The sequence below is a fragment of the Sander lucioperca genome, chromosome 18 (assembly GCF_008315115.2).
Source record: "Sander lucioperca isolate FBNREF2018 chromosome 18, SLUC_FBN_1.2, whole genome shotgun sequence".
Classification (NCBI taxonomy): domain Eukaryota; kingdom Metazoa; phylum Chordata; class Actinopteri; order Perciformes; family Percidae; genus Sander; species Sander lucioperca.
This window is the reverse complement of record NC_050190.1, coordinates 511,982-536,612: the sequence shown is the minus strand read 5'-3', so window position 1 is coordinate 536,612 and position 24,631 is coordinate 511,982. Positions and strand designations below refer to the sequence as shown.

The 24,631-nt window shown below is 41.8% G+C and overlaps 1 protein-coding gene and 1 long non-coding RNA gene across 4 annotated transcripts in view; one reads left to right on the top strand and one right to left on the bottom strand.

Moving 5' to 3' along the window:
• The window catches only part of kcnh5b (potassium voltage-gated channel, subfamily H (eag-related), member 5b), a 183,878-nt gene that overhangs the window by 22,085 nt on the left and 137,162 nt on the right, over positions 1-24,631 (top strand). For all 3 annotated transcript variants that reach the window (XR_004895746.1, XM_031280412.2, XM_035994809.1), the window contains exons 5-6: positions 14,149-14,261; positions 19,819-20,211. Coding sequence is in view for 2 of the 3 variants with exons in the window: in XM_031280412.2 (XP_031136272.1) it covers positions 14,149-14,261; positions 19,819-20,211 (506 nt within the window). In the remaining variant the exon portion in view is untranslated. The remainder of the gene's footprint in view (positions 1-14,148; positions 14,262-19,818; positions 20,212-24,631) is intronic.
• LOC116036780 lies at positions 1,853-22,652 on the bottom strand. The gene is made up of 3 exons (XR_004101716.2): positions 22,641-22,652; positions 16,717-16,719; positions 1,853-1,965 (listed from the first exon to the last, which is right to left on the bottom strand). It is a non-coding gene; the product is annotated as an uncharacterized LOC116036780 (long non-coding RNA).

Genomic DNA, 24,631 nt, shown 5'->3' with positions numbered 1-24,631 from the left:
GAACTGGTTTTCTATAAATGTCCAAGGTGTATGCACTCCCCAGTTACAGTTTTCAAACATTGTTGCACGTTGGAAAGGTGCAACTCATGATTCCTGGATCTTCCTTAACTCATCTCTGTTCTCAGTTTGAAAGAGGAGATCACAAGGGAATATTGCTTGGTGACAGTAGGTATGCTCAGAAGAATTTTCTGTTTACACCATACTTGCACCCAACAACTACTGAGCAAAGGCGCTACAACCAGGCTCATATGCGCACTAGGGGACTAGTAGAGCGCATGTTTGGGGTTTGGAAGAGTCGCTTTCAGTGCCTTCGGAAAACACTTAGATTCCAACCAAGAAGATGCTGCACCGTTATCATAGCAACAGCCGTTCTTCACAACTACCTGAAACAGCATGGATGCCCAGATCCCCCGATATAGGAGGATGACAATCTAGATATACCACCATTTACAACAGACCACACAGAAGGACTTGACTTGACTTTCGACATTGCCTTGTCACACTTCTGCTGGGATCTGATACATTTTCACTTGTAATGAGTGAATGACTGTGTGAATGTATTTTAAAAGTATTTGTCTGGTATATTAAAGAAACACCCAAAACATCAAAAATGATTTAATAAACAATTTTTATTCCATATTCATTGTTGTGATATTTGAGACAGTTGCATCTCTCTCTCCTTCATCTTCATTTCCAGTTCTACTTGGAGGATCTTCATTTTTGTGTTGTTGTGTTGTGTTGTTTTGTGTTGTGTATCACTTGTGTTCATGAAATTCAATGGCCAGCTTTTGGTGGATTGTGACTCTTTTGTTTTGATGACTGGTACTGGCAGACACTGCCACCCTAGTTTCTGAGGATGTGGAGGGTAAATTACCTTGCAGCGCTTCAGTTATGTCCCTTTGACTTTCTCCTTGAAAGAAAGAACAGTTCATATATAATCAAATAAATGCACATTAAATGAGAAATGTTCCACATCAAATGAAAGAGAATGAAACAAAGAAAGGAAAGTTTGAAAGGAGAGTACGAAATGCCAAAATATACCCATTGTAGTATGTGTGTGTGATCCCTCATCTGAACTGTCTAGATGGTCATCATCTGGTATGTTCTCCAAAGGTTGCTGGTTCTCCATTATTCAGTCAGTAAGTCATCCAACTGATCAGTATCTTTATTTGCAGGTCCTCCACCAGTCTTAAACCTCTCTCTTCGGGCTTCTGCAGCAGTTTTTTTTAGGTTGATTTTTATATTCTTCCACAAAACCTGTACCGAATATAATACTGTAGTGTCAATCCATTGATAGCACAGAACAGTAATAAAATACAGCTATCAAGGTAATACAAATTGACAATCCTTACCTGAAGCTGTTGTATTGTTCTTGTGGATGTTTGTTCATTTGCATTAAATTCATTACAGATGGATTTCCATGCATTCCTTTTCTTTGATTCCACAGCAGATGTGTGCTGTTTGTCTTCAATGACCGGGTGTCTTGATACTATTGTCTTTAAAAGACTTTTCTCATGCTCACTAAAGTTTTTTGATCGCAGTCTCTTTTCTGCTGCCATTGCTTTCCTTGAATTTCCTTCTCCAGTTCCTTATGTTTTAGGTGTTTCATGGTCCATTCCATGTTTTATAGGCAACCTCAGTCCAGCTAATTCAGACTGGCACAGGTGGTTTTAAATTAATCTTGTTTACTTTAATTAAAAAAAAAGATTAAGAACACCTGGACTATGAAGTTTTGTACTAGTCTGTGTTTCAGAAAGCCATTTATTGAGCAGTGATTAACTAATCTAGATTAAGGCCTAGTCTTGGCCTAATTTAAACACTGTCTGGGAAACTGCCCAAAATACTTTTACTTAAGTAACATTTTCAATGCAGGACTCTACTTGTAACGGAGTACTTTTACAGTATGATATTAGTACTTTTACTAAAGTAAAGTATATGAATACTTCTTCCACCACGGATACCTACCTACATCAATAGGTTATTATTGTTATTGTGAGGATGTTAGTATGCTGCTGTTAGCATTTAGCTCAAAGCACCACTGTGTAGGGCGAGACCTTCCCCCACAAAAGATAAAAGAAAGTGTTCTTGCTATTAAGTGCGACAGGCATACCTTTCTAGTTTCCACTCTGCCACGACCTGCTGTAGCTTCTCAGCTAGGTGAGTGCTTGTGTGCTGCTCATACAGGGGCCGCGTCTGTAGAACTGACGCTTTCATTTTCCCACTCAGAGTCAATAAAATGAGCAGTCACCGTGAGAGAGCTTTCTGTAGCACGCAAAGTCCAACCATCAGTCGTTAGTGAAACGGAGGGTGCAGCTGACAGCTCGTGCTCCATCAACGTCCGTGTTTGGTTGTATATGGAAGGGACTACAGTTTGCCTCATGTGTGGCGGGATGGCATGTTGTAACGAGGTTCGAGTACATGCAGCAAATACTTGAAGCCAAGTTCCTCTACGAGTGAATACGGGTGCATTGAAGATGACATGTAAATTCTGATTGCTTCAGTGATTTTTTTTGGCCCTATTTGTATGCGTATCTAAAGGCTGGTTAAACACTGTAGGGAGGAGAAGTTGGACAGTTTTTTTTTGTCTCGTTCCAGTGATTGGCACATCTGGGTGATGGCGTTGGATATGCGTTTGCATGTTAGATGTATTTCCATTCACATACCCAACAACTGCTGAACAACGCCAACACACAGTCCTCGTCTTATCCACCACTCTCTCACCTGTACTACTGGAACTGACTGGGAACCCAATGTTGTCCCAAACTTACGATCTTAAAGAAGCCGGCAGGTCTTCTAACTGTTGTGGGTCGTCACCACTTGCCACAGGCTAGGCTACTCGTCCTTAGTGCTGCTAGCTCTGACTCACTCACTGGACCGTCGACATGTGGGCGGAGCCGGGAGCTTCAGAGCGAGGGCGGGGGGCTACAGATTAGGTGTCCCTAAAGAAACACGTATCTAACAGTAGTTACTTTAATTAATGAGCTTTATTTATTTTTATACCGTGTATTCTCCGTGTAAATTCATGTACTGAACCGAGACGCCCGTACCGATTTGGTTCAATACAAATACATGTACCGTTCCACCCATAATATATATAGTTATTAATCATCATTGTGACATCAATTGACACAATAAATGCATCGCGAAATGCTGCGACGTATCGTTAAAGCCACTCAAAGATTTTTTTTGTGTTAGTTGAAAGAAAATATTAGCAGAAAACTGCACTTTAAAATGTAAAGGCGTTCTTTGTTAGTGGTATTCCTGGTTGGTCCTCTTTTTTATTTTTCACTGTCCTCCTTCTCCTTCATCTTCTCTTCTGTGTTAATCGTCCTCCTCTCCCTCCTTCCTAAACCTCTTTTCCTCTTCCTCCTCCTCCTTGTACACCCTATACCTTTTCCTCACCCTCTTCCTTCTCCCCTCTTCTACCCCTTCAGTCCTTTTCTCTCCCACTGAAAAGTCTCGGAACCTTTTTTGCTCGGTTCAAATCTTTTTTCCCCTCCCTCCTTAATTTCATCCCGAGCTGCGGCTGGATGAAAAAAGAGCGAGTCGAGTTTTGTCTCCCTGCAACGTCTCGGGCTGTCAGGTTGTGTTTGAGGAGGCTGGGATGCTGTCAGGGATCACGGGAGATGTGGGTGACGGTGTCCTCCTCCCGTGCCCTGACTGATGCACAGTGTCAGCTTCTTGCCCGGGGAGTTGTTCTTGGCACCACTGAGCGGGTGTGTTTGCCCTTTGACAGGGATCCCTCACCCTTCACCCTTCCCCCCCTTTTTAATGTACACACACACACACACACACACACACACACACACACACACGTGTAAACACGTGTGCATACATGCGGTGACTTCCTCCCCCCTGCTGCAGAGACCTGCTCAGAGTGGTCGTGTGATTTGTTTATTCATTATGTGTGCTCGGCGACACACATAATGGGTTGAACATGCAATTAGAGCTTGAGTGGAACTAATATTGTCACATCAGTGCGTCGCCGTCTTTGCCAGTTAGCTGCTGCTTCTGCTGATGATGTGACAAACTTCAGATTCCGTTTTGTAATCATCCATGTTTTGAACAAAAACCACCAGAGGTTTGCCAGTTGAGAGCCACAGCTCAGTCAGACTAACTAAAGTACAAAAGCCGCTCAATGAAATGAAGATGTCTTGCAGATTCACCCACATGAATGTACATACGCCTTCTTTTTTGGAACAGATCAGTTTGTGGTGAAATATTGGTGAGGGCCGTTTCAGTTCCCAGTGTGGCTTCGGATTAATTTCTTGTGAGATTCTCAGACATTTTTAAACAAAACTAATGTTGAAAATAAATGGTTTCAGCACTAATAAACATGGTTTTTTATATAGCCAGTAATGGAGGGACCTCTTAAAACAAAATCACGTCGGCAACAAAGCAGCCCTTTGCCGTTGGAGGTTTGACTGACGTGCTGCCAGCCAGACTGAACCCACTGCAGAGTATTTCAGTACAGTACCCTCGTTAGAGGCCACAGAGAGGATGCAGCATTGGCCTGCTGTGTCACAGAGCGGCGAGCTGCTGCAGTTTAACCCGCCTGCTGATTAGAGGAGTGGGAGAGGCCGTTGGTGAGGAAAGGGAGATTCGCTGCTGCAAGCGTTGCCAGTTGAGTTGGCTCGTGCTGGAGACCGAAACTTTGCTCTCTGCTTCATCTCTGGCTGCTCCTGCGGCTCGGCACGCCACAACATGTCAGCATCAGCTGAACGGGAGAGGAATCTGCTAAAGATGTCCATCCTCTGCTTAAAATAGCCAAGTCGATTTTAAATGTATTATCTGCACCCTGTGACCCTGCGTGTTCATGCCCCCGTTTTACCTAAAATGACCCCATCAATTTACTATTGTTAATGTGCACTGTCTGCAGTGTTGTAAGACATTTGGCTGTCATCTTTCCCCAGTTCCCAGATTTAACAGGTGCTTAGGTATGAACATTTTAGGTTGAATATTTGCTGCGTGCATGGCCCCTGATTGTGGTTATTGCGCTTCAGCCTCTGGCAGCAGAGCAGGCACAGTAACTAAAGTCAGCATCGTCAGTGTAGAAAAGCAGAAAGAAAAGAAATGGGGGCAGAGCTAATCATGTGGCAGAAGCAGAACTGTTGTGTTTTTTCTTGCAGAGCGGCAGTGTTCACTGTTTGCTCTGTCAGCACCTGTAAAACCTCCACAGATGGCAGTTCCGGAATGATCCGAATCTGAGTACTGAGGCGAGAACACCGGCGCCTCACACATCCATCCGGAACATTCTAGCTGATGATATCTATGATTTCTCTTGGTACAGTTGTAGTTGGGCATAATAATGGCCTTAAAATGACTGAAAGGTGTTTTACACTATGGAAGTATTGAACCTGGCTTTTTAGAACAAGTAGGTGACTGTATCTTTCAAAAGATGTCATTCGAGAATCTCAAAGGAAACTAGTTTAGAGGGACACCAAATGAAAATGATATTGCTGTATTTATTGGACTTCGATCTTGTTATACAAACTATATATATATAGATGAAACTAATTGGGGTTGAAATTCACACATTTGAGTCAACTTTGTGCCAGTGTTGGCCCCCAGAACTGGACCAATACTTGAGCCAGTCTTAGCACTTGATTCATAGATCACTAGTCCACCAACAAGAGGTTTGTTTCACTAAATGTGAAAGCTGCGCAACAAATGACAACTTCTACAACTTCACTAATCAAAACAAATGCCCATACTTGCAACCCATTCATGAGCATACGAGAGCCTTGCAGGGACCTTTCAGCATTTGTATAAATGTCATACTGCTCCCGTTTGCGCTCTGTGTGTTTAAGAAATGCTTGCAAATCACATGTCAAACAGGCACCTGGCTTGCTGGATCAGGTTGCTTTGGGCTAAGGCATCTTTGGCTACCTGTGTCGGAACAGTCCCATCAAAAAGCGGCATTAGACAGCAAAGTTGCCATTATTTGGTGAATTAGTTTTTATTTTCCTTGGTCCAAACCACAAAAAAAGATCCATGGTTGCACGTTTAGTTCCAGTCCATTTAGGCAGGATTTTAGAAATACTGAGGTCTGAGTTGAAATTCCCCCAGTACATCCCATCCACCCAAGAGGTTTTGAGTATCCACCAACCAGAGTATTTTCTTTTTCAGTCTCAACATTTCACATTTTGTTTATTTATTGATATGTTGAATTATATTGTTGTTAATGCCGTGGTTTCTTTGGCATAAAAAGAGTCAAATTTATTTTGTCAAAGATATTCAGTCTAAAAAAATCACTATCTGCCTACTCGTCTGGCTTGACGGATGTACATTGCTGGGATTAAGCCTGACATCCCTCCCCTCTTGCTATCTCTGCTCTGTGATTGGTTTAAAGAAATACAAACAAGCCAGAGCATTTTTTTCTTAACCCAGAATATCGCTGAGAACGGCACTGTGAGATAGGTCTGGCACCCAACAACCCAACATATAATAATAATAATAATAATAATAATAATAATAATAATAATAATAATTATAATAATAATAATAATAATTTGTGTCATGTGTGTAATCGCAGAATGTAAACTCCTCATGTCAGTAAACCCCCAAATTCCCAGAAATTTTACCTGAACTCTCCTACTCCCTCTTTCCTTAAACATCCAAGCCTGATTTGTAAGAACACTACCCTTCCTGAATAGCACAAAGGGTACCAACACTACTAAATGTAAAAGAAAGTAATGATGTAAGTGTGTAAGTATGGACCGTTGATCAGTGCATGTGTACTGATCAGGCGTCCTATATGTCTGTCTGTCTGTAAACCACTCTGTAAATTCAGTGCGAGTCGTTCCTCGGTGTGGAACCACTGATCAAAATCTCATTTCAGAATTCACTTTGGTGGTGCGTGCACCACTTCTGCTCCCCTGTTATTTTTAGCCCAGGTCTTTTATGTTTTTTTTATTTCCACTTCCATTGTGCTCCAGTCTGATAAATCAAGCCGTGTTGCATTCTTGTGAGGAACCATAGCAGCAGCCTTACTAACCGTGAAAAACCTCTTATTTACTTGTCCTGCAGTTTCCTCTCGTGCTCTATATGCAACCCTTTTGTCCTCATGTGTCAGTGTGTACAGTGGGAGCCTGTAAGCTGTCCGTATGTATTTACAAGACAAATTCCTCCATTCTACTTCATGATGAAAGTGGTTCTGGGTTTGCTTTCCGAGCCAATGGTTTATTATTTTCGAACGCATACGGGCATGGCACTTTATAATGCATGCACGCAAACAGTGAATTATGCAACCTCTGCTACTGTATAGGCAGTATTGAAAAAGCACTCAAGACCTTTGCCTAGGTAAATGGAGTAATACCATAATGGAAAAGTATGGCATTACAAGTAAAGGTCCTGCAGTCAAATATCTGCTTCAGTAAAAATAAACAAGTATTTGCAGTTGAATTGTTTATTTTTTTGCGATTTAGCACCCCTCCAGTTTTAAAGTGTAATTCACCTGCTGCACACGCTGTCGTAAATATGGACAGCTGTACACATGCATTTGTTATGATTACATCACTTATGATAAAAAACTAGTCCATAATTTTGCTTACATTGGGAACACACCGCAGGCGTAAGCGTCGCGTATAGCCGCGTAGTGCAGCTATTTTTATTTCGCCGCCTATGTTATCCAATCTGTCCGGCCACACCGGGCGCGTAGCATCCGCGCCGGCCCGCACGCTGCAGCAGTCGTTTCGGCGTCTCCTCTATTTTTTACGCGATACGCGAGCGTATGTGTCAAGCCAGGCAGGTAATCCCATACAGGAAGACCACAGTGCAGCCGGATGTTTAACCAAAATAAAACATTTCAAAATAAAACAGCCAGCCAGTTTATGGTGATTTTGGCTGTCTTGACTTCTCACAGCGAGACACACGATCAGACACATGGGTAGAGAGAGACAGACGGACAGAGAGAGAGAGAGCGAGAGAGAGAGAGACACACACACACACACACACACACACACACACACACACACACACACACACACACACACACACACACACACAAATAGACTACAATTACCAGTTTTCCTCACTCATCCTGTCACTTTCTATCGGGGGGAGAGAGAGAGAGAGAAGGATCACTTTGTGTGTAGAAATACGCATCCAGTGTGAAAGGCCAGGCGCACAATCAGGCACTTATTTACGCTACGCGACACTTACGCGGGCGGTGTGTTCCCAGTGTAACACAGCAAACATCAAGCAAGTGCAACAACACAAGACATGGCAAGAAGCTAATATAACTCACTAGTCCAACACCAAGATGGCCAGCTCGCCGCCTTTCTGCAGCTTTTTATTTCGCAAAGCTCTCACCAATGACTAAAAGCCAGTCCCAGGTTTACTCTTGTCCGACAGCCTCTTGCATTGATCACTCTTTCCTTTTTGGTTCTCAGCTTCCTCTGTCAACTTGACAAATGCCCATTACTTTAGCAAGAAGCACAGCTTTCTGTTCATCAGGAAACTCCAGGAATCACCCAGAGTCGAGGCAGAGCGGCCGGAGCAAAACAGAAAACATTTTCTCCATGAAATATGATCCAGTTTCACCAAAATCAGCCGCAGTGCTGTAAAGCGTTGCACACTTCTCCTGGGAGCTCGTACCCGCACACCAACTCAATACAAAATATAATAAAAGTTACACAGTGCAAGAACAGGCGATCTGGGTGCAGAGTGAGAATGAAAGAGGCATCATTCTCCCTACTACAAGTCAGTGTAGCATCACAGATATTTTAAAGCTGTTATTTTAGGGTAAAATAGTTGCATAATTTAGCTTTTAAATGTTTGTTTTTTTTTATAAATGAATGTATATAAAGTTTGTTAAGCGAAAAACCCCGGTCCAGGGGTTTTACAGCTGGTCAGGTACAACTGGTGGCTAATGTTGGATAACTTTAGTGAGCTGTTCCTGTGTACGGACTATACGGGCATGTTAATATTAATGGACAAACCATCCGGTTCAGCGAAGTGCTGCAAATGCGGAAGTGACTTAAAGCTGCATTCTATCTGAATTCCAGCAGGGGGGGGGACACGTGCGGTTGCAAAAGGAGTTCGGTTTCTGTAGAAGTCTATGAGAAAGTGACCCACTTCTCACTTGATTTATTACCTCAGTAAACATTTTCATAATGAGTTTATGACCTCAATCGCTAGTTTGAAGTCTTCTGCAACACAGAATGATGTTAATTTTTTGAATTATGGTCTCGTTGATTTTAAAATCGGCGATAAAGCAGGGGGTGTTTTAGGGCGTGGCTATGATGTGATTGACAGTGAAAGTCTGTAACATAACGTAGAGTGTAAGCAGCTCCTCCCTCTCTCCTCCCTCTCGTCTAAAATCGTCACATCCGCAACCAGGATGGCTGTGCCCGTAACGGCAAAGTCGACGACTCATAGCAGATCTCCACAAACCAATGGGTGACGTCACACATGCTCTGTCCAATAATTTACAGTCTATGGTACGGACGTGACTGAGTCAGTTTATTGACTTCTCTAATTGTTTTAACATGGTCCAGATACATATCACAAGAGTTAAATAAGGCGAGCTTAAGACACACTCCTGCTTATGAATAATTCAAGTCTCATTCCCCCCAAGGTGCCCAGCCCACATGGGCCTACATTACACTGCTTACATTACACAGGCAAAATAAAATAAAAAGAATGCAACATACAATGCTCTCATACGTTGATTTGAGCATTAAACGAAAAACTGAGCTTTAAAGTCAAACATCTGTCAGCTCATATAAATGTTTCTGAACAGTGGAACAACAATTATGGAATAGTGGCGATTGCTAGAATTTAGTGTAATAGTGGCACAGGTAGAGAAGACTCAGACTGATGCAGTAACGTCCGTTATACAACAATAGATACCTGAGATTAAGCTGCCGGTCATACCAGACCAAGGCACGCTGCAGCAGCAAACTAGCCTGGGTAAACCCTGACGAACTTCCAGCAAATTTGAGATTTGCTCTGCAAGTCAGTCTGGCAAAGAGCCCATTCAAACCCATTTCCAATGTCCCCAAAATCGAGGCACCAATCACAACCGCTGAGGCGGGCTTTACACCAATCACAACCGTTGAGACGGGCTTTACGCGATGACGGTAGCGCAGTGACAGCGAGCAGCTTTTTGTTTACATTCAACATGACGGTTACCGAAGCGCAGCGTCACCTGGATCGTTGGTCTGATTGGTTGGACTATCCAATGAGCGGCGTCCGTTGGTGACGCCCCTTTGGAAATGAACTGTCAATGAACCTTTCCCAGACCCACTCTCAGTTACAACTGAGAGTGGGTCTGGTGTCAACCAGGCTAGCAGCAAACCCCTCAGCTGAGGTATTTGAGCAAGGATGTGTTTCACTCCTCATGTGTAAGAGGAGTAATGTATTATCACTCTTACAATGGTTACAGTCTCGCTTTAAGTATAAAGAATGAAAAATACCCTTCAGCTTCTGGCAAGATGTTAATAGTCAAGTAACGTCGCAGTACTTCTGTTCTTAAATACTTGAGTAAATGTTCTTATTACTCTCATTACTAAAAACACATATACAGTATGCCCCCTTACCTGTAGTGCTATTTGTCAGTCTAGATAGTTTTGGTTGCCCAGTGTTGAAGATATCGGCCCTAGGTGTCTGCCTTCTCTTCAATATAACGGAACTAGATGGCACTCGGCTTGTGGTGCTCAAAGCACCAAAAGAAAAATTCTCAGCAGCGATGTCTCTTTCCATAAATCATGACCCAGTTACTCAAGATAATCAACAGACCTGTCTGTGAGCCGGTTTATGTAGGACCAAAACCATCTAGACTGATAAATAGCACTACAGGTATGAGAACAAATATGTATTTTTGATTTTGAAGGGAACTGTCCCTTTAGGAGAAAAAAAGTTAAGTGATGGATATCTTTGCAAAAAGCCCAGAGTATTTTAAGCCAATGCTTTCAACAGCCAACAATATACTGTACAATATATATATATATATATATATATATACACACACACAAGCACTACTGCAGCAATTTCCCTCCAGGCAATATATTTAAAAAAGCTCAATTTTGGCAGCCAGAGCCAATTGTAGGTATCAGCATAATATAAAATCACAAAAGAAGCTGCTCTGCAACTGAAGATGCACGTATAATAAGTTGCACAAAAGCCACAACAGTTTTCCTCGAGGGTAGTCGAGTGATTGAGAAATGAATGGTTGAAATGAAAGGGCAGGTGTAGTGACAGCTGGAGGCCAGAGGGTTAAAAGCTCTTTCAAAGTCCACTTTTTATCTGTAATGGTCCCTTCAAAGGGTTGGGTCGATTACGTTGTGTGACTACTGTATGTAGGCTGGCTCTGTTGTGCTCCTCTTTGCCCTTTCAACCATTTGATTTTATTTTTAGAGTGAAACAGTACGAGCACGCCCAAACTGTGCAGCGGTGTGGCCAGAAAATAACCGGACAGGCTGGTATTATTTAAATATACAGACAGTAATGGTTTTAATATGATAATTAAAGCTGGAACCAAACTTTTGGATAAAAACAGTAATGGACAAGACAAGGAACCACAAAGCATTTTTCACAATGCTTGCTATGCATTTCCACTGCATTTGTAATTAGCTTTAGGTATATAGCACTTTTCAAAAGCAGTATGGTAAAATGCTTATCGACTACAGAGTGTAATCGCTGGCATTGAGATGAAAAAATAAAAAGAATGCACACAAGTTAAGGTTGCAAAGAGAAATTTAAAGTTAAAGAAAGAAAATACAGGAATGTTGATCAGGTTGCACATATAAAATCTGCACAGGGACAAAGGGGTCCAGAGTGCAAAATTGAGGCATTGAAACATAACATGTCCGTCACTATCTCTATAAGGCTTTTCAAGGTTCTTTATCTGTCATGTGCACAACAATAACAGAAGTAGTTGTTGGCAATGGAAATCTTAGGCCTCAGGCACATCCAACAATGCTCTATAAATAATAACAAAAACACAAACCACACAAGTAAAAGCAAAATCTGAATCTAGGAATAAGAATAGTGCGAGTAAAGATATAAGGCTAAAATATAAACAAATGTGAACATTTTAGCAGGGTCTTGTTCATGGGGGAATAGTATGGTGTAGACCTGCTCTATATGGAAAGTGTCAGGCAGTAACTTCTGTTGTGATGTGGCACTCGACTTGGCTTCCCATTTCTAGATTCTATCAGTTTTAGTCAATTTTAATAGTTACAGATTAATTGAATATTAAAATAGATGGCCACTTTGGTTGTCTTGTTTGCCGTTCAGAAAGACTGGCAGAGTGCTGAGCCTGTCTGCTCATAAACAATCAGCTGTTATCTGACTGTGCACGTCATTTTCCAGCCACATATGTTTTCGCTAGATTGCAGTCGAGGACTAACCGACAGCTCATGCTAGCGGATAGTCGATAATTTGAATCCCTCAGTTATGCTTTTAATCACATCACATCAATATTTTAAGGTCATCATTTTAGTTTCATTCAGAGCTTAGAGGCAGCTTGTCCTGTCAGTCTGTGACACTGGAACTGCATCATTTCAGGTGACATCTGATATTTTCAGCTTAATTACCATACCCAACTTACCTGAAGCTTGTCAAAACTACTACAACGTAATGGTAAAGTGTCCCAGTAATGTAGCTATTGACTTATCATACTGTGTGGACTTTGTTGTCTGGTTTACTAGATACATATTTGCTGTTCTTTGGAGTTCCAAGTGAAATCTTTCTTTCTTGAATGTAATCTAAAACCATATTAGTTGCATTTCTAATATTTCTAATAATAATTATATCCTTTAAATACTGTTTACAGTAGCAGCACTCACAGTATACACGTGTACAGTTTTCATAGTGTTGTATATTGTCCGCCTTAGATGGAGCCATGACCTCATAGAAAATTTCTAATGAGCATTCACATTCGTGGCTCAAACACTGTACACATTGGTTTTAAGTTCAGAATGTGTCCACAGACACTAGCTTTACCCGCTAAGCTTTGTATTTAACAAGACAGACATATCCTAATTGTATGGTTATTGTGGTACTGATCTTATCTTGCATGGCCGCTGGATTCTCGCGATATCACGGCATCACTTTTCACACTAAAATCCATCTTGTCACGCTTCAAGTAATGTGTATGTGTCTGAACAGTAGCAGACCGAACCAACCAGCGTCCAGTGAGGAGCCACTGGCAGCTGCAGGCGTGGTTTAGGTGTGTGTGTGTGACGGCCGCGACTGTTCATTCAAAACAACAATGGCGGACGTGATAGACAGATGGTTCATCCAATTACCTGCCGGGTATTTCTTTGAAAGTGCCTGCTCTTTTCCAAACAGTTTCCAATGATGGCTTCTCAGATGGATCCATGTAACAAACAATCTGGCACGTCGGGTTAGGATTGATCCCCTGAAGGAGAATTTCTCCTTAATCTCCCGCTTCTACGCAAAGGTCAGAGCACATCGGACAGAACCCCTGCAGCTAACTGAGATTCAGTTGAGTTCAAGGACACATTCTGCAGGGTGGGTGTTCGCCATGAAACAGGGCTTTTGCTGCCTTCACATTGTGTCGGCTTTATTGTAAACATGAACTACCCAATGGGAGAAACGCAGTTCCTGCCAGCCCTCTAGTGGCTAGTACAAGTGGAAGCAGTGGGAATATTTTGTAACTCCAGTATGTCCCCAGTGGAGTCATGAACTGAGGAACTGTATCAACAGCTGAGATCTGATTGTGTTTGTGTGCAGCTGACATGCATTCTCAAAGCCACTTGAAGGTCCCCATATTGTACTCTTATTATTATTATTATTATTATTATTATTATGGTTGTATTTTGGGTTTCTACTAGAACGTGTTTACATGCTTTAATGTTAAAAAAAACACATTTTTGTATATGTTTTTCTCATACAGTGTGTCTGAATATACCTGTATTCCCCCTGTGCCTGAAACGCTCCGTTTTAGCATCTGTCTCTTTAAGCCCCCCTCCCGAAAAAAGCCCAGTCTGCTCTCATTGGTCAGTGTTTCCAGGTCTTCTGCATCTGCACTCTCGGAGTCCCTGCGCTGTTATTGCAGCTTGGGAATGACTGTAATGGCACTGTAGCCAGAAAATCTCACTTTTTACAATATGGGACGTTGAGCCTGACATTGTGATGAATGTGATCTAAGCTGTGTTTAACGTCTCATTCCTGCAGGATGGACCAAGTTTGCACGGCTGACTCGGGCGCTCACCAACAACCGCAACACGCTGCCGAAGCTGGCACCCATAGAACATGAAGTCAGCCATAAACAGTCCAGACTGGCCGAGGTGAGCACGAGCAGACTCACACATGCAGTACACGCTTACCCCAATACCCCTCAAACAGTTTATATACAGGTGTGATAAACTGCAGGTAACAATAGTAACCAAGCACTTCTGCTTCATGCCAGGTTCCCAGTTTTCTCAAAACTCAAGGTCCACTTGCTTTCAGCCACATCTCTGGTCTTCATCATTCTGTCATTATGTGGCAAAACATCCATACTTAGGTCAGGGCTTATGCAGTGTCATTTATTCCTTGGCTCACTAGTTTTCAGCATCAGCTAACAGAGCAAGCAGCCTTCATTATCCAGATGCTGTAAGCCAACAGGGCACAAGGTTTACAGAGCATTAGCGGAGATAAGATGGCAACAATCCAACATCGGCTAACAAAGTATGAGCATAACTTAAGCTAAGCTGGTAGCAATCTGACATCAGGTAACATCATATTCAGTAAGCGGGCTATTGAGCTTGTTAATCTTTAACCATTTCTACAATGAATTTAACTTTTTATTATTGAAAGTCCTGACGGCACTTCCTGTCTAGCCGCTGTTCTGAAAGCTCCTAAAACTCAATATCTCATTGTCATGTTTCATTTGTCTTTCTGAAGAGGTGAGACATATTCCTGAAGTTTAATATCCATATTCTAAGATAAATATGTATATACTACAGCACTTGATATTCAAATTTCAACCTGTTTTTTTAGCATTCCAAAAACTGCTGCTGCCATGAAAATGTACCAGCTCAGCAGCTTTAATTATACAGTACATAATTGCAGAGGTGGAAAAAGTACTAAAATGTGTGTGTGTGTGTGTAAAAAGAACAACTATATGATAATATATAATATAGTATAATCTTTTTAAATGTGTCACCCCTGTCAATGATAAATAGATTGAACTCCACAACTGGATTTTGGTCATGTGTGTTATTCCAAATGTCAATGTGACTTTGCAGAAGCCTAAATGTCAAGTTTGACTTGTGCTCGTTTTATAACCCGGCACCAAAGAGTGTCACATTTAATAAAAGAAATGCAATTTTTAAGGATCAGCCTTTTCAATGCTCAAGAAAGCTCCAAGATAGAAAAAAATAACCTCCTTGCAGGATAAAGACAGTTAACAGTAGCTGACCTCTCACCTGGAAGTTGGTTCTGCTGCAGGCTCCTCTATGGACGGACACACACACACACACACACACACACACACACACACACACACACACACTGCAAATACGCCACTGTAGCAACTCTCTGCTCTTAACATTAATTCTGCACAAATGAATCCTCATATAAAACATTAAGTACCACATTCAAACCATTTTACTAACGCTGAGTTAAAGCAGCCCCACACAGATGCATGCATTAATAGACGGACCACAACCACACCCTTAATACATGCATCCTAGCCCCACCCTCCCTCCACCTACACACACATGCCAACTTCCCTGGAACTGCAGTTGTTTGACACAGCGAGCGGTGCTTTCTCTTCCACAAGTGCTGTGCTTCTGTGGACTGCGGGTGTCATTAATATTCCATGTTGGGTGGGGAGACAGAAGCAGGGTGCTGTGGGCACTCAGAATGATTGTGACTGCTGCTAGAAATTTAGAGAATGGATTTCGGGATGGGCAGAAGATGGCTCATGTCTTCTTCTTCATGTCTTCCAGAGCTCACCCACTTGTTTTATTCATGAGTGAGGTGTATCACCTTTAATCAGAATTTGTTTGAGTTTCATCCCTGCTTAGCACAGGCGAGAAGGGGTGTGTTTAAAGGTGATGAGGGCAGGGGGAGGAAAGAGAGGGGAAGAAAGAGAGGATGGAATAGAAAAGGAGGAAAGATGCACCAAATTGAGAGCGCAGAAGAGGAAGACCGAAAAAAATCAAAGGGCACAGAGTTGAAAAAGAGATGAAAGGGGACGTAATGAATTAACTAAGGAAGTAAGACAGAATTTTCTAAAGGTGGAAGGAAGCAAAGAAGGACAGCAGGAAGGCAAACGGATGGATGAAATAAGGAAAGGAGAGAAGGAAATGGTACACCCCTTAAACACCTGCAGACATACTGGACGTGTGGGGTTTAGGGCTGCAACTAACTATGTTTTTTATTGTTGATTAATCTGTCAATTTTCTAATTAAGGGATTAGTTGTTTGGTCTCTAAAATGTGGATCAGTGTTTCCCAAAGCCCAAGATGACACCCTCACATGTCTAGTTTTGTCCACAACTCAAAGATATTCAGTTTACTGTTACAGAGGAGAGAAGAAACCAGAACATACTCACATTTAACAAGCTGACATCAGAGAAGTTTGACTTTTCTTTCATTAAGAAAGGATAGCCGAGGATATCTCGGCTTCTGGTGCTTCAATTTTGAATGACAGAAGGACGTAAGAGAGATGTGGAAGGAAGGAAGAGGAGAATGTAAAGGCAAGAAAGAAGTGATGTTGGCAGGAGAAAAAGCCATAATAAGTTGCAAGCTAATACACCCTCTCTCCCATTTCTCAGCCTGCTGCAGGATGGGGAGGGTTGCATAACGTCCTGAGCACGCTCAATAGATATCACAGGTGATCCTTCTGCTGCGCAGCCTGAAAGGCACAGCTGGCATCTTCTATCCAGGATGCCCCCCCCCCCCAATGCCACTGGGCTTCTAATTGGCAGTCTCATTTTTGAGCGTCGATGCTGCTCTTGACCAGGGGTTGTTTGATTGACAGCTCTGATGATGTGGATTAGATGAGATGCAGCTCTTCAAAGCCTTAATGAAGCCTGCGGGTGATCCCGCCCTGTTACTTAACATCAGACTGAGTCCCACTGGGAGGCTAACCAAAGCCAACTCCTCTGCAAGTGATGAAAATACTACTATTGTTTTTTTTATTATTATTAATTGTAGTAGGGACAAGTTGTCTTGGCATTTGTAGGTGGTGAGTAGAATTTTTAAATGTATCCGGTGATTAACTGGGACCCAGTGGAGTCATGGAGGACAGGGGGGGGGGTCTCTGCGGTGGGTGCCAGTGAGCATGCTGGCTGGCAGAGTTTTAGAAATATTGGAGTTCATTGAGGATCTTGTTGGGTGAACCATGTTGCAGTAGTCGAGAAGGCGTGGATACGTGTTTGGGCAAGGGATTGAATGAAGGAATGATGAAGTAGTATTTGCAATATGTACTGTACAGTACAGTAGTAGTTTTACATGTAGCAGCCGTGTTGATTACAGTAGCAGTAATAGCTTCAATATTATCAGTACTACGAGCAGTATGAGCAGAAACTCAGTGCAAGAAGAGGTAGTAACTGCAGTAGTAGTAACAATATTTAAATACTATTCTCAATGATATTATTATATGTTAAGGTAATTAAGTAGTTTTGTCAATTTGTCAAATAGCAATATCACTACTATAGCTAGTTGTACAAGTTGCAAGAAGTCCCACTGTTAGTTCACTGTCACCATTGAAGAGCAGGAAGTGTTGAAATGAATAAGATTTCTGATCATGTATTATATATTTGGGGCTGCAGACTGTGTTCAGGTTGATCTGTGCAGCAGCTGGATACAGACAGAATAATATGCAGTTTAGTGTGAGATGAGTTGATGTGTGATCTGTGTGTGGCCTGCAGAGGAAACCAAACTGCTGCGTGTTAGATTGAAGGTAGTCTGTGTTATGCAGAGCAGGCGGCTCTCAGCAGGAGTCATCATCATCGTCACCGCCACTGAAAAATCTAATGGCTTTTTATTTTTTTTGGGGTCAACTCTTCTGTCCTCCTGTTTCTCATTCTGTCTGTCCTCCTGTCTCATTTCAAGCCAAATTTATTCATTATGCAGTTTTGTCACTGGCAGCTTTACGGAGCAACAAAAGAGTTGGATACAGATGAAAACTGGAGATACTTTTCATGCACCATTCACACTCATCTCTCCACACACACACACGCACGCACACACACACACACACACACACACACACACACACACACACACACACACACACACACACACAAACACAAACACACACCTAGCAGCAGTAGGTAATTATGACTACACTACAAAACAAAGTAGTTGAGTGTTTTGGCTTACTTTTTCTTTCTTTCATCCATTTCACATGGTTTAATTTAATCTCTCCCTCCTTCACTTTTTCTTTTATAGTCTGTGCTCTCTTGCCTTTTCAAAACACGTGAAATAGAGTTGTAGAAATGTAAAACTCAGACTTTTGTTACAAATCTATTTTCTACTTTCATTTATGTTTGAACATCTTTTATATATGTGTGAAATGTATGAAGTTTAATAAAAAGTAAGATACAGTAATGGGCTGTTTTTCTAATTTTCTTCTATTTATTTATTTATAATTGAACTTTTTTGTTGTGTGTACTCTTATGTTTCCTTTGAGGGAAACGTTTGTGCTCAAGATGCTAGGAATGCAAAATGTATTCAAATAAATATATACACAGTATAAATATACTTTGTATACAGACATTGTGAAAAGACATATACATACATGGAAAATAAACAGAGTTAAAGTAAAAGTAGAAAAAAACTAAATAGTTTGAAATGTGCAGGGTTACAATGTTACAGATTACAAGTAATATATTCAGTAAACTGTACATAAAGGTGCATCTACTGTATGTTACGATACTACTATGTTACAGTGTGAAAAGCTGTGTGGAAAGGTAAAAAAAATCATCTCTATGTCACTAAATGTAAATGTAAAAGTTACACGTTACAAATTGCAAGCATAGAAATGGAAAGTATGAATAGAACAAATAAAACCTACTCAATGGTTAACCTGATAAAATGTTATATAAAAGAAATAATTGTGTATTTATTTAAAAAGAGTTTAAAAAATGTTACAGAAAGTAATTCAAAAACAACATAATGGCTAAAATAAGCGCAAGCAAGGGACGAAACATTAACAGAAGATTAAAACACATAAAATAGGGCAATTAAGTTAGCAGGATCGAAGCGTTACACAGGGGCGAGTCTTAATGGGGCATTTAGAGTCATTTACATGATGGCCCTGACTTGGCAGCTGAATTCATGCGGGTCAGTGGACAGTCTAATTATTAACTTTCAGTCCTAATTTTCACAGTTTACATCTCATGCTTTGTTTGAATGTGTATTAACTAAAGGCTGCTTTTAATGAAGGGAGAAGTGTACTTGGTAGTCTATAACCACAACGTTCCACTACCAGGATGGCTCCGGTGCCGCTGGAAATTCCGCCGGATGTCCCTCTTTTTGGCCAGATGTCCATCACTTTCCTCTTTCTCTGTGTTGGCGTTCTAACCTCTGGTGGATTTGTGAGGACTATGGTTAACTGCTCCTCAGATCTCTGCAGGGTAAATCCAGACAGCTAGCTTTTTTTTGCACATCCTGCACTACAGTAATCCATACAACCTATTTTGTTCCTAATGTTAGGCAAATTCCTAGTAAGTGCTACTTACTTGGCAATAAATGCTATTCTGATTTTTGTGATATGTGATCTTGTGATTCTCACGCAATCCTGTGATATCGCGAGAATACAGCTGCTGTGCAAGGTAATGTGCTTCGTAAAAGGAGACCCAATTAAGAGTTTTGTTGAGTAAAAGTTTCCCGCTCTTTCACTCCTCCAGGTTTTGCAGCTGAACTCGGACATCCTCCCGCAGTACAAGCAGGAGGCCCCCAAGACGCCTCCCCACATCATCCTTCACTACTGCACCTTCAAGACCACCTGGGACTGGGTCATCCTCATCCTCACCTTCTACACAGCCATCATGGTGCCCTACAACGTCTCCTTCAAGACCAAGCAGAACAACATTGTGTGGCTGGTGCTGGACAGCGTGGTGGACGTCATCTTTCTGGTGGACATTGTCCTCAACTTCCACACCACCTTCGTGGGGCCCGGCGGCGAGGTCATCTCCGACCCTAAGCTCATCCGCATGAACTACCTGAAGACGTGGTTCGTCATCGACCTGCTGTCCTGCCTGCCCTATGACATCATCAATGCCTTCGAGAACGTCGACGAGGTACGGTTAGGCCTTTTTGATCAGGGTCAGATGGCTTTCTGAGCTGTGATTGGTGGGAAGGAAGGTGTGCATGGAGGTAAAAATAGTGTTCACTTTTACTGCTTCAAAGTAGGGATTTGGAGAAAAAGTTCTATTGCAATCGTGATTTACAATACTGCGAATGCGATCCGAATCAACTTGATAATGTTATCATGAGTTTACTTGATTATCAAGTAGGGATGCACCGAATCCATTCGGCCGAATATTGGGGTTTTTTGACGGGGTTGGGTTTCTGCCGAACCTTAGAATTATTTTACACCGAACCCTACGCTTGGACTACGCGCGCTGAAGAAGTGTAGTTTGGCAGTACTTTCAGTCAAAAGAAGGCCATTCAAGTCCAGCTACATGTTCAATCTGCAATGCTGATTAGTCTGGTGGTGGCGAGGACCCCAAACTATACATAACATCACCACTGTTACAACATTTGATATGAAACATCCGAAAGAATACGAGTTGTGCATGAAGGAATCTACAGACAGCAGCCAAAATGCAGCAACTTCAGGTACGGCAAAGGAAGGACAGTCACTGTTTACTTCATTCATGTGTTTACTGTGTTAATAGACTGAGGATGGGACGAGGATTCGGTATTTGGTATGGATTTTACGAATCTTAACCAGTGGATTTGGTATTCGGCCGAATCCCAAAAATCTGGATTCGGTGCATCCCTATTATCAAGGAGAATGCAGAGTTAAAGCTACTAAAATTTAGAATTTTAACTTGAACATACAAATTAAACGGGCATAAGAAGAAATATATAAAAAAAAGTGCAATATTTTCTTAAATAACTTAATATTTTAGAAAATGTAATAACAAAATACATAAATGAATACATTATGTATGCCCTTAAAAGCGATGACATTTAAGATGGGTGTAATCTAATAACTGGTAATTAAGTTACAAAACATACTTTGTACAACCTCTTCTCAAGGCCTGTATGCTCTGAAACCCTCTACATGTCTGATACTCACATGACCATACACGACACTGTGAGCGCTGTCGGACTCTAGCGTAGCGATAGGAAAAGCAGCAAAGAGGATGTAAAGTGAGTTAACAGCAAAATACAAGCCTCTTAAAGGTGCCGTAGGTAGGATTGAACGATCCAGGACTTAGCCAAAAAATGTGAACATCGAAAACTCACTCCCTCCCCCCTTTCCGCTAAAGCCCAAAACGGTCTCTCTATCCCCCCACAAGGGAGAATGAATGCGTGTGCATGAGCAGTGATTGACACGCAGTTAGACCGCAGTTAAATCTTCAACTATTTGTTCCTGTTTTTCATCTAGACTATGAAGCAACTCTTTAACCAACTGCCCGTTTTTTGAACGGGGTTGGCGGGACGTTCAGGGTGACAACGACGTTCACGTAATATGGTAAACAAGCCAAGTTAGCCCTCCGAGCTAATGCTATTAACTAACTATACATAATATACAGCTGCACAAAGTTGATCAAAAACATTTTATATATTATTGTGAGATCTCAGCCTTGTAAAAACGTTTTTGTCACTTACTTACCAATGATCCATTAGTCATTGTTTTCTGGCTAGGCTGATTGGGAATAAGCTTTGGTCCATGATGTTGTTCATGTGTATGGATCTAAATGTGATGGAGCCAATTACTCCTTTTGACCAACAGATGAGTTTACCTTAGTGAGACAAAGGAGCCCTAAAAACTTGGCAACAGCTCTGGAAATCGTTTCAAAGTATTTATCAAAGTCTGCTTCTGAATGAATCTGTTTTAACTAGAGGAGCCTGGATTACTGTATGTAGGAGGTAATGGATCATTATGTCATTATGTAAACAGTTTCCTTCAGTTTGAGATTGGTCCAGCTTCTAGCCGCTGAGCTCAGCTGAGTCTCGGTGGATGTTTTTGACCCCATCCGCTTCTGGTATCAACATGTGATTTTTATCAGGAAAAACTCATTTACTGCAGGTGGAAGCACATGCAGAATGTGATCAGATTGGACCGACCTCATTAGGAGGTGGTCTGGCTCGCATTGTTGTCGGATCACCATCACTCTCTCACTCACTCTATCACCCCCCCCCCCCCCACACACACACACACACACACGCCGACCCTGCTCTTTTCTTAAAGAGATCGACGCACAAACCAACGCACAAGTATAAACTTCAGGCCACTTACGCAAGCCAAGGCGAAAGCTCTGTGTGGAGGCTCCGCAGAACCATAAATCAGGCTTGAGAGGGGATGACACGCAGCAAAGGGCCACGGGTCAGATGTGACCCTACATGGACTCAGACCACATGGGGTGCACGCTCTGCCAGGTGAGCTAGAGGTCGGCCCTATCCTCGAAGCAGGACCAATGTTTTAGATTTTTGAGTAAAATGTCCCCTCAACTGTTGGACAGATTTCCATGAGGTTTGGCGCAGACAGACTGACATTCCCATCAGTCTCTGCTGAACTGTTGTGTTTAGTGCTAATTAGCAAGTGGTCAGCATAGTAAAACCTACCTGCTAAACATCCGTTGTTACCATTGTCGCCCTGAGCATGTTGCCATGTAGCCGACGGCACTGCTAGTGTGGCTATTTGTCTTGGATGAGACACAACAGCAGCTGCCATTTTTAGTTAATAAGCTCATTATGTGTACTGATTAATAATAGATAGGGCACTGTTTTTATTCTGGCTGAGAGAATGGGTGGCAGTTTGCTTGTGAAAGTGGAGAGTAATTAGAATTTCCAGTAGTCTTTCAGCAGGCCGTGCTGTATTAGCTTGAAAATTCATTATTGTACTTTAAAAGCCAATGCCTTCACCCTAAGGTCCTGTTGGTATATTTGAATCTGCTAACATGTAGAATTGATTTAGGACCCAGTGTAATGATGATGGGATTGCAGTTACGATCTTCTGTTGTGACTTGTTTTCCTGTTCTTGGAGAGGAATAACTGCTCATCAGCTGTTAAAGGAGAACTCTGGGCAATTTTTACGTTAATCTTGATCACTATACGTATGTGAGTACGGTCGATAGCAAAAAAAACGAGCTGAATCGGTGCTAGCAACACGGAGCTGCTGCAGCTAATCCCCAGAGCTCACATTGCTAAAACGGCAGTTATGGGGGCATAATATAAAGAGTGCCTTTGTGCCTCTTAACAGACACAAAATGCAATTAAAATGTCTGTGCAACATACACAGGGCCCTTACATGACAACAAGATTTGTTTTCAACTCAGACATTGTTTAAGCTAGCTGCCGTCTGGGATGAGTGAGTGTGTTCAGCCAGGCTTCGGTAATAATCATCAAGCAGCAATTCTGTGTGTATTTGTGGCATATATATCCATTTTGTGTGCGATCCATCTGGTCTTGGTGAGTAGGAGGCTATGCAGTGGCGATCGGTGTGGTAGTTTCCTTAGCCGGGCTAGCAGGCCCGGCCGGCGTCCTTGCTTCTGCTTCCTCCCCGCCCTCCTCGCTTGCCGCGGCCGACAACAATCCTACGAGCGCCTGCTGGTTTGGTGCATATCCTCAAAAATAGGTAATTGAGCACTGTAGTGGTTATGGCCATAACAGTGACTATGTAACTACATGGAAACGGGCAGAATTATGACTGTGCTGTGTTGCTAGCACTGATTCGGCTCGTTTTTTTTGCTATCGACAGTACTCACATATGTATAGCAATCAAGATTAACGTAAAAATTGCCCTGAGTTCTCCTTTAACAGATTTAGATCTAGTGTCAAAGCTTTTTCCTCACAAGCTTTCACCAAGCACATTGATCTCCAGCAATGTTGGTGTAAACTGTTGTTGAATATATATGAGTTTTAGATCCTGTTGTTTGATTTCTGGGCGATGTTCTATGAGGGATCATAGGGATCTCTGAGTATTTTTCACGGCCATTTGCATCCATCAGATATCGAGGAGTTATATCATTATGGCCGCAATCAATAAGTCCATTAAAGGTGATTTTCCACTTGATTTCTAGCTGAATTAATTAGACCTCCGCCCTGAAGTGGAAGGACAAATCTACTGAATGTGAAATAAAAAAAGAATAAATGTTGTAATCAGTGTTTGTATGCTTGAACATTTCATCTTTTCGTGAGTGGGTGTGAACACATGCTGCCGGTGTGTGTTTGTGCACAGACATCCATTATTGTGTGTGAGTGTGTATGATTGTGTCTGCCAAGTGGGGGCTTAATCACATGAGTTTTTGAACAGCAGTAATATAAATAATAATAATAATAATAATTATGAAAATGACCAGTATTTAAGCTGGCAGCAGCTGAATTTTCCACATCTATTCATTTTGTATGCCAAAAAATGACTCGACACCTCCTTCAGCATTGTGTTCTTGTCTTTTAATAGTTCTTAGCAGCTCTTAAAGTCTCAACAAAATGATCAGATTCTTGCTTTGATAACTTTAAAAAACTTTTAAAACAGGATGTTGA